Raw genomic sequence first — 11,002 nt, forward strand, 5'->3', positions numbered from 1 at the left:
GCCGCTCTGCACTGTTACTATGTTACTCAGTAACCGAACTCGTTATGGAAAATCATTAATACTTCTTATATTAAATTTGAACCCATTACGATGACCTACAAACTGTTTAACCAATGTAGGTTTAGAAATATTGGAGGTAATTGCATCTGATACCAACTAACTTGATCTCTGATCATAACTTCTTATCTATTTGTGAAATTTCGGTAATTGTTTTGGGCTATGATTCATGTTTTGTTACAATAATAGCCAATATTATTCAATTGTAAGGTGATTCTGATGGCAATAATAATAATGAAAACAATAGTTATAAGAATAGAAGCCAAGATATAATTTGAAATCAAAGAACCATCGCTAAAATCGTGATGGTAATTATAGTTTGTTATCTATGATAAAGTGTATCTCTATCGCATGGATTGAGATTAATGACCAAAATTAAATTAAATAATTCCTTTGATCAAACATCAGATCTTGTATTGTATAGAATTTTTGTTAGACACACTGACATTTTTACTTTGGGATGCTTATTTTAACGTGAAAAAAGCTAGAATGTTAAGATCTTAAGTCAGCTGAAGGGTATATATAAAAAAGTATTTATGAAAGGTCTTTTTGAAACTGGAAAATAAATTAGAATTTTTGCATTACATTAAATAGAACCTGCCATAAAATCGATAAATAAATATTGATAAATATTAAAAATAGTTTTAATAATTTCCGGTAATGTTTTTTTTATAATATAAATAAGTACAAATATTATTTTTTTTTGTAAATGCGTTTATTAATTTGGTCAAGCAAATTGTTGCTATATTAATAAAAACAATGGAAAATTTTTGAATAAATAATAGCAGATAAAAATAATTACAGAAAAATTTGTTTGTTCACCCGAGCTATTTTTAATACACATTTTCTGATAACCCAGAGAGTAGAAATGGAATAATTCTAAGGCACAACACGCTACAAGACGCACTAATCATTCAATAGATAATACAATTATGTGTAGAACAAGCATATATGAAATTAGTCGAAGTCCATGCATATAAGTGGGAAAGAAATTTACTGTACGGTGTTCTTCGCATTCTAAGTGCTTTGGCATAACAAAATCGCAATCAATTAACCTTCATTTGAAGTTGTTTATAGAACATTTAAGCGAAATGAAAGCGCACTCGCTACAACTGAGTACACATTCAGTTGTGAATGAGAAGCTGACAAAACAAGTCAAAAGCGGAAAAATCTGTTTAACTAATACAAAAGTGAACTAAATCTAAATAAATATTTAAATAACTTAAGGTATGCGAAATATTATACACATAAAACGTGTTATTTTTGTTGATGGATTTATTTGATAATAATTAATCTTAATTATATTGCTTTTACAAATTATAAACATAAAAAATATTAATAAACTAATTCATATGACATTTCATTAGCACCATTTTTATTGTTTTTGGGTTAAATATTTAATTTTATTTTTTATTTCAATTTAATTCTTCATAGAATTTAAAAATGTTCTCAAAGCTGTCAACGAGATTAGCGCCTCAACTCACGCGCCAACAGCAAACGCTTCATTCATTAAAAAATGCGACAAAGTTGACATCACAGAAAGTTTTTGAACGTGAAAACAAATATGGAGCTCACAATTATCATCCACTTCCTGTGGCGCTGACTAAGGGAGAAGGTGTTTACGTTTGGGATGTTGAAGGAAAACAGTATTTTGATTACCTTAGCGCATATTCAGCTGTCAATCAAGGTCATGGGCATCCGAAAATCATTAAAGCTTTAATGGAACAGGCACAAAAATTGTCTTTGACATCCAGGTAAAATATAAATTAAATCAATTTTTTATCCTGCTACCATTTTAATTTGACCTTTAATTCAATTTGAAGTATTCTTCTGAACTTTATATATTTTTACATTCAAGAGAGTTTAAATACAAATATTATAGTTTCAGATTAATGACTTCCTTCAAATTACATAGCCATCGAATAATGTTTTCAATTTTATATTTCATTCCCTTATTTGATCATTTTGATCCACTAAGAAATCATTAGTAATAGACAGAAATATTTTTAATTTTTAAATTTAATTGTAAAGAAAATGATATACTTAATCTATAAGTAAGTTTATTTTTTTTTTACAATATAGTAAATTTGTTTAAATATGTTTTAGTATTCGCTTTTTTTTTTAATATTTAATAATATATAAAAAAATTTCGCAAAATCCATTTAAAAAAAATTATTCTTTAATAATTGCATGCTTGCTGCCATATGAAGCTGATCAAGTTCTGCCATAGCAGCCAAATCTAGCACTTCAGACTTGATCAAATATAGTTTTTTTCAAAAAAATATCGGTTCCCACATTAAACTGAATTATAATACAATAAGAAGTTCACAATATGGAATCAAAGTTATCGATGGACTTGCTCCATTTTAACTTCTGTGGGTCATGTTCGTAGTTATTCAAGAGGAAGTCACTTTTTATTATGTTTAGAGTCATTCATCGTTAGTCATCTTCCATATATTTATATATGTATGTAAAACTACTTGATATACTTAATACTAATTTGTATCATATGATCATTTATTTGTATAATTGTTTAATTTTAACTGATATAATTAAATTAAGCAATAAAATGATAAAAACAGCTGCTGATTGAATGTCAAAAAAATCAATTATAGCTTAAGTTACTTTTGTATAGCTCGGCTCTGAAAATTACTCATCACAGTATATCAACACTAAATGCCATATTTAAACAATATTTTTTTAGAAATGCATATAATAGTTTCAGAAGTTATTGTTTTTTGATGTATTTTGTTTATGTAACAAAAAAATCATTTAAATATTCTTAAAACATGTTTTTTATAATAATCTAACAACTATAAGGATGGGATAAAATATTAATAGGGAAAATAACTACAATTGAAAAAAAAAAACACTGTAACAACAAAAGGAACTCTAGTACTCAGCCTTTCAAATGAAGGTCAGAATATTCCTTTGTAAAGAGTATCTAATATTGTAGGTCCAGAAGCAATACCGGTTTTACTACCGAACCGCCTAACTAATATCGAGATCCATATTTAAAATATTTAAAAAATTGTAATTAATAAATAAAGCTCGGAATTATAAAATAATGCGTAATCATTCAAATTAATTTATATCTGTGCCTCTGCATAACATGATCTAATGTATTCTGTAAATGAGGTGCTTACTGTTTGCGTACATTTGCCAAATCGTTCACTTCTTTACGGAGAGTGTAGACGATTAATAAGATAATATTTCATCAAAGATAATATCTAAGACAATACTTCGTCTAAATAAAATATTTTTTCTAAAGAGAAAACAAATTTGTAATTGGATATTAACCTCATAACTTAATGAAAAACTCAAATACAAAATGGTTAGTCACAAATAATGCAAGTTATCCTGACAAAAAATACATTTTGTTACATCAGATAGATCTATTGTTGAGACGATAGATAGACAATAAACTGAACTAATACAAAATATAAAAAAAAACTATTAAAAATTAAAAAATATTTAAAATTGTCAATAGTAAAAATGTGAAGAAATTAAATCCTAATATAATAAGACAATAAAATAACAATAAGTAAATAAACAATATATATTGTTTTATTTAAAAACAAAATTATACAAAAGCAATGCTTGTTATTATTGTCAATTTAGTACTCAGTAAAAGATTGCAATTGTAATTGTAAAGACTCGATTTTGTTATTTATTTCAAGTTATTTTGTATCGCCAACTTTCCTCAACACGCATTCTTAAAGTAGTTAAGCTGTTACAATTAGTAACTAAGTATACACTTAGTACACTTAGTAACAACACCCTAACACTTAATACTTAGTAATCTATGAAGTTTTACTTATCGCAATTTTTATTAAAAAACCAAAACTCTGTTATTGTAAAGTAATAATAACAATTTTTATATCAAAACAAATGATAGATTTAAAAATAAAAAAAAAATAAAAAATTATTTAAAATAAATTTACTTATCAACTTTCAGCTCCAATTTTATTAACAGTAAGATTATAGATTTTATAACGTGACATTAATGGCTCAATTTATAATATATGTGTCTATCAAAAAACGTGCGGTTTTCAAAATAAAACAAATATATACTATATTTTGAATAAATATGGAAATTCATTATAGAGTTGGCTTTTGAATTATTTTTTTAAAAGTAAAATTTTGTTTATGCTCTTAAGAGAAAAAATAAAAGATTATTAAATCTTATTTAGTATTGATTCTCCTGGCTGTCCACGATTTTATACAACCTTTATTATTTAATAACAAAATTTCAATTTAATGTACTAAATAACGTATATTAAATTTTATTGTAACTTTGGATAAAATAAACTTAGGCCGTCTGCAAGTGCGAGTAAATTGAGATAAAGTAAATTGAAATTTTCCAGGGGTTTTTGCACTGCAATTAAAGTAGTTCTGAATATTCACTTACACATAAAATCACTCAAAATAGGCCTCTTAAGTGAAAGCCTGAATTTCTTTTAACTTTTTAAAAATGTAGTTGTTGTTGAGTGGATCTGACCGATTTTATGCTCAAAAGTTCAATTTCAAGTAAATTTATAGGTAATCAATACTTTTTAATTAGTTTATTAGTATTTTTTTTTATGATAAGCTTATTAATACGAACCTACCAGTTGCCTGAAAATTGAATTGCAAGAAATTATTTGATTTAAAAATAGTAAAAATTTCCCGCAAATGAATTTAACTAATCTTAGGCCAAAAAAAAAAAATAATAATACTGAATTTTTAAATCGCAAAATATCTAATATTGGAAATGCATATAGACTTTCGTTGAAGAATAAAATCAAGTGCAATCCTATTAACAGAACCTGAAAGCGTCTCTCGCTTATTAATCGAAAGTATTCAGTTCATACAAAAGCACTGTATTATTTCTCATGGAGCAATAATATTGTAACAATGAAACCTTAAAGCATGTCTGATATAGTAATTGAATATATAACAAAGTGTTTGAGAGTTCAGGGAATAAACAAATTTAACAATTACATTAAATAAGAATATTAAAAAATTATTTACATTTAACTTGAATAATAAAAATGCTTTGAACTGTTTATTATAAATTGATTTGAATTAAAAAATAAAAGAGAGAATATAATTCTTTAATCTTGTGAAATGTGCACATTTTTATTTTTTTAAATAAAATAATTAATGTAATTAATCTCATTTATTGCGTTTTTCAATCATTTTAATTATTGCATTTTAATATTTTTGTATATATTTTCATCTACGTCATATTTTTATTTGCACAATTAAATAGCACAAATCATCTAATAATATTTTTGGCACAAATTTCTAATTGTTAACCTCAAGTAACCTATTTGATAAGCTATCAGCAATCAAATAACTACAATTGCCACAATTGTCATATTTTTCTAGATTTTTCTGATTTATTTCCAACAAAATTCATCTCGTGATTTTCAAGTGTGTTTCTATTATCAGCCAGCCAAAAAAAAATTAATTGCGTCTTGTGCAAATTTTAAACGAATATTTTTCAAAATCTAAATTAATAAAAATATTGGCCCCCCATGAATTTATTATCAACTTTTAATTTATTTTCTCGTGCTGGAAAACGTTAAAATTCTGCTGATAATTTTTTATTTATAAAAATGATTTGTTATTTTTGAACTGCTTTTGCCTTGAACTTGCGCAAATATTTCAGTTGGTTAGTGATATTTTTGTTACTAGGTTAGTAGTTATCAGTAGTGATAATGAACGCTTTTGACGCTCTTCAAGAAATAATTAAATGAACAAAGTATTTTCAAGAGTTATACGAGTAGCTATTGATTTATTGGTGAAATTTAATTAAGGCGATAAACTTTTGTTTATTGTTGCCAATTTAATGGAAAATTATTGATTTCATATTGATAACAGCTTATAAATTTGAATGGAATTATTATGAATAGTTGTTATAATAAGATTTCTTAATCTTGAAGCTTGTTTCTAATTATCAAATATAAAATATACTTCCTGTTTTGAATTTTAATAAGTTTTTGCTATATTGCAAACGATATTCCTCAAAAACAAAAAAATAAACGAAAATAAAACAAGGAAAGAGTAGGGGATCTAAAAGGAACTCTTTTTAGAAGCGTTTACTTAAATTGTTATTAATTTTAATTATTTTTTATCCTAGAATTCAGTTCCAATAAACTGACTGACAAGGCAGTTTCTTCGTTGTTAGACTCACTTATATATGTTGATCCTTTTTTTCGAGTAGGCGCAACTGGGCAGTTTTACTCTTTGATAGCTGTGGGTACTAAAGGGTCCCACCCATCTCATTGACTAATTTATGTATTGCCTATAAGCTTCATGATTATTCAGTGATTGATCTAAGATCTCACTTATATGTAGGTATATCTATGAAGTATGAAAAATTGAACTTTTGAGCATAAAATCAGTTAAATTTGCTATGGTGCAATCTAGACGGTGAGTTAGGTGTTCGAACATTTTCGAGCAGGTTTCTGTACTCAAGTTAAAAATATATTTAAAATCGACTACAATAAAAGTTTCTAACAGCTCGAATAATTTTGCAAGCACTATTAAAGATTAAAATTAAAAGGAACAAAATACTTACTGTAATCAGCATTAGTATGTACCTTTTTTAAAAATAGTGATATTTTCACTTATTATATGTTATATGTCAATGCCATCTTATATGCTATATTAACTTCTGCGTTACTGATGTTTGAATGCAGTCAGTTATTTAATTAGTAAATTTTTTCTGTTTATATATTTAAATTTATTACAAATTGATGCATATTTTAAGCTGACATTTCGCTGGGCTACATTTGTTACTTAATCTACCATGGTTTACAAAAACCATTCAATTGGTTTTATCAATTAGAAAAAAAAAAGCTGACAAAGCCACAAACAGAAATAGATAAAACAATAAATTGCATGAAATAAAACTTTTAGAAATATACATTGATAATATATCGATCATCTAAAAATCTTCGACCGATATACTAGAGGCAATTTCAGCCGTTCAGTATAAAAAATGATTCGAAAAACAGGTAAAACGTTTTAACAATGTTTTGACTTGATGGAAAACTTTTTTGAATTAGCAGAAATAAAAAATTAGATTAATAAAAAATAATTCTGCAACTAGCTTTATTTATCTTTATAACTTTATAGCCTACTAACCTTATGGAAACTTCAATTTCTTCCTCACTCCAAACGATTATTTCCATACCAATTAGTAACAATTGGTTATATTGATCAGTTATATATTTAAGATATATAGTATAAAAGTAATGTAATATAATTTTTTTACAATATTTAGAGATATGCAACAATACAATCTAATAATATAATGATATAGTCAAGATTTATATTTAACTGTATAATCATAAAACAAATATTTAATGATCTGTCATAACATATTGCTAAAGAAAATATTTTTAGTATATTTCCCATAGGCACTGCCATAAATACAACATATTTAAATGTATTTTAAGTTATAATCAAGGTCTTTTACTTTTTAAATCTAAAGTACCTGTATCTAATATATAAATAAAATAGTTCAAAGTTAAAAATAAAATTTGAGAAGAGATTAATTATATTTTATTTCTTCTAGAGCATTTTATTCTGATGTACTTGGAGAGTATGAAGAGTACATAACTGGAATTTTTAATTATGATAAAGTACTGCCGATGAATACTGGAGTTGAAGGAGGTGAAACAGCATGTAAACTGGCAAGAAAATGGGGCTATTTAAAAAAGAATATACCACACAATCAAGCTAAGGTATATTTATTAAAAAAAAAACAATATAAATTAATAAAAATTTAATACGAAAACTGATATCGCATAACAGAACATGTCAGAACATAGTACCTTTTGCTCAAAAAGTATCCGGATTTTGTTGTTTGTTAACTACTCCTTAAGTAATAGACCTTTTTCCAAAAAAAATTTTTTTTTGTTATGTTGGTACACCGTTTCTTGACATACGGTACAAATTTGAGCGCCATCTGTCAATTAGTTTGTTTAAAGCATCTGTTAATATGAGACTACCTCAAGTGCATTTAGCGATTTTTACTATGGAAAATTCTTGTTGTACGCGATTTTTTGACCAAACACGGCACCACTGTCATCGCTCAGGCACCATATTCGCCGGATCTGGCGCCATGCGACTTTTTCCTGTTCCCGAAACTCAAATTGCTCCTTGCCGCTTCGTGGTAAGCGTTTTGAGTTGATGGAATCGGTAAATGAGAATTCGCTGAAGGAACTAAAAGCCATACCTTCACGGACCTACGAAAAGTGTATGGAAGATTGGGTTAAGCGTTGGCATATGTGTATCGCTTCAGAAGGAGCCTATTTTGAAGGAGATAAAATAAATTTGGAATAAAATTTAAATTTGCATGTTTTATTTACAAAATCCGAGTACTTTTTGAGCAGAAGGTATAATAACTGAATCGTGAATTATATGATATAATAGATATCTTATATTTTTGATAATGAAACTACTTTAATAAAATGTCAGATAAGCAATATGCATACCTATATAAACAATTTATATAAAATAAATTAAATTCAATTTTATTAAGTTTAATAAATAAAAACAAATTACTTTTAAAAATAGATCATTTTTGCTGAAAACAATTTCTGGGGACGCACATTATCGGCTGTTTCTGCATCTACTGATCCTAGCTGTTATGAAGGATTCGGTCCATTCATGCCAGGTTTTGAAACCATAAAGTACAACGATATTGCTGCCGTAGAAGTATGTTTAAAAAAAATTTTTTATAAACACAGAATAAAACTATTGTATTATAGAAAGCAATACAAGAACCTCATGTTTGCGCATTCATGGTCGAACCTATACAAGGCGAAGCTGGTGTAGTAGTGCCTGATGCCGGTTATTTGAAAAAAATACGAGAACTTTGCACCAAATATAATGTACTTTGGATTGCTGATGAAGTACAAACAGGTTTGGCGCGTACAGGTCGTATGCTTGCAGTTGATTATGAAGAAGTCAAACCAGATATTTTAATTTTGGGTAAAGCATTATCAGGTGGTATGTACCCAGTATCAGCAGTTTTAGCAAATGATGATATTATGCTCTGCATTAAACCTGGTGAACATGGTTCAACATATGGTGGAAATCCTCTAGGATGTAAGGTTGCTATGGCTGCTTTGGAAGTTCTAATTGAAGAAAAATTGGCAGAAAATGCTGAAAAAATGGGAAATCTTTTACGTTCAGAATTAAGCACACTCCCAAAGGATATTGTGTCCACAGTAAGAGGAAAGGGTTTACTTAACGCGATTGTTATTAACTCAAGTGAGTATTTTTTAAATAATATAAGTATATATCGAAAACAAACACAAAATAAGAATAAAAAGAGAAAAAAAAACTTAAATTAATTTAAATATATAAAATAAAACAGTAATTACTTAGGGAATATATAATAAATAATATAATATAGAGATTAAGTATATTTATAATATTAAACTTATTTTTATTTTTTCAGAATATGATGCTTGGGATATATGTCTCAGACTTAAGGAGAACGGTTTACTAGCTAAACCTACACATGGCGACATTATACGCTTTGCACCACCGTTAGTAATCAACGAATCAGAAATGTTAGAATCAATTGATATTATCAAGAAGACAATATTATCTTCATAAAATATTATTGTATTATTACATGTTATTGTAAATACATGTATTTAATTTAATTAATTTTAACAAAAAAGTGGAACCAAAGTCTGAATGCTTTAACTTGTAAGCAATCATGTTGCAATCAAAATTTATATTAGGAATAATTATAGTTTTATAACAATTTTTTTATATAATATGTTATATATATAATATGTTAACTAAATTGAAAAATTTTATATTGATATTAAAATAAATATAACACTATATACAGCACTTGACTTTTGAATAAATTACTTAAAATTTAGTGAAGCTCCAGGAATCTATTGAGAATAATTATGAGATTTAAAAAGATTAAAGCGTTTATATAAGTTCAATTTTAAATAATAATTTGGTTTTGACAAATTAATGTTCATATATGAGTTAAGATACAAAGATGAGGCAGAATAAAACATTTTATACAAAACCTGTAACTAACAAAATAGATGTCATATATTTTGTACTCTAATTTGGATACAACTATAAATTTGACTTGAGAATCCCAAATTCTGTATAGTAAACCACTAAAATTTTTAAATCAATATTCCAAAATCGAATATGATGAAATTGCATTGTTTCATGTATCTTTGACGTAAGTAATTATTATTTCAGGCTTTGGATGAATTAGACTTCATAACTTTTAAATCTCTTTATTAAGACCATCTTTTCAGTTTCAACACTGCTATATTTATAATATATAATACGAATAAGTGTCACGTTATTTTTGATATAAAAATTAAAGTTTAAAGAACCAACTTATATTTAACTAAGTTAAATACAGTCAGATTACAAGAAGGTAATGCTTCTATTTGTAGGCCTCCGCCTATCATTTCTCAGGATGAACGTAGTCTTCCTCGTGCGGCAAAAGCTGTCCTATCTCAATTGAGATCAGGATATAGCCATGTGCTTAACAGTTACTTGTCACGTATTAACGCGTCCATTCCTAATGTGTGCCAAACTGCAGCTCCACGCCCCATGATGTCGCCCATTTGTTTTCTTGCCCCAATGCACACACCAATTTAAGTCCAATCGATCTTGGGGACTCGTCCTCTTGAGGTAGCTAGGTTTCTTCGGCTGGAACCTGGTTAGTTTCAAATTATTCCAACACACTCCCCTTCCCTCATCACAGTACTCAATCCCACCTATCCACTCCTTTACCCATGTATTCGTCTTATAATCCTTTCATGTTATCTGCTTTCAGATCCCGGCGGGTTACAACAACAATTTTTACTCAACTTGAACTAAATTAATATATTGAATTTTCGTCTTAATAATCTCAGTAATATAAATTTCTTTAAAAATACATACTTCA

The 11,002-nt window shown here is 27.1% G+C and overlaps 1 protein-coding gene across 1 annotated transcript; it reads left to right on the forward strand.

The window, feature by feature from the left end:
• Positions 1-1,171: 1,171 nt before the first annotated feature.
• On the forward strand, positions 1,172-9,924 carry LOC119668256 (ornithine aminotransferase, mitochondrial). The gene is made up of 6 exons (XM_038077709.1): positions 1,172-1,284; positions 1,492-1,811; positions 7,628-7,796; positions 8,632-8,772; positions 8,826-9,330; positions 9,521-9,924. Exons 2-6 carry the CDS (start codon positions 1,501-1,503, stop codon positions 9,679-9,681), a joined length of 1,287 nt encoding a protein of 428 aa, XP_037933637.1. The 5' UTR covers positions 1,172-1,284; positions 1,492-1,500; the 3' UTR covers positions 9,682-9,924.
• The last annotated feature ends 1,078 nt before the right edge of the window (positions 9,925-11,002 follow it).

Source organism: Teleopsis dalmanni, chromosome 1, assembly GCF_002237135.1.
Source record: "Teleopsis dalmanni isolate 2A chromosome 1, ASM223713v2, whole genome shotgun sequence".
Classification (NCBI taxonomy): domain Eukaryota; kingdom Metazoa; phylum Arthropoda; class Insecta; order Diptera; family Diopsidae; genus Teleopsis; species Teleopsis dalmanni.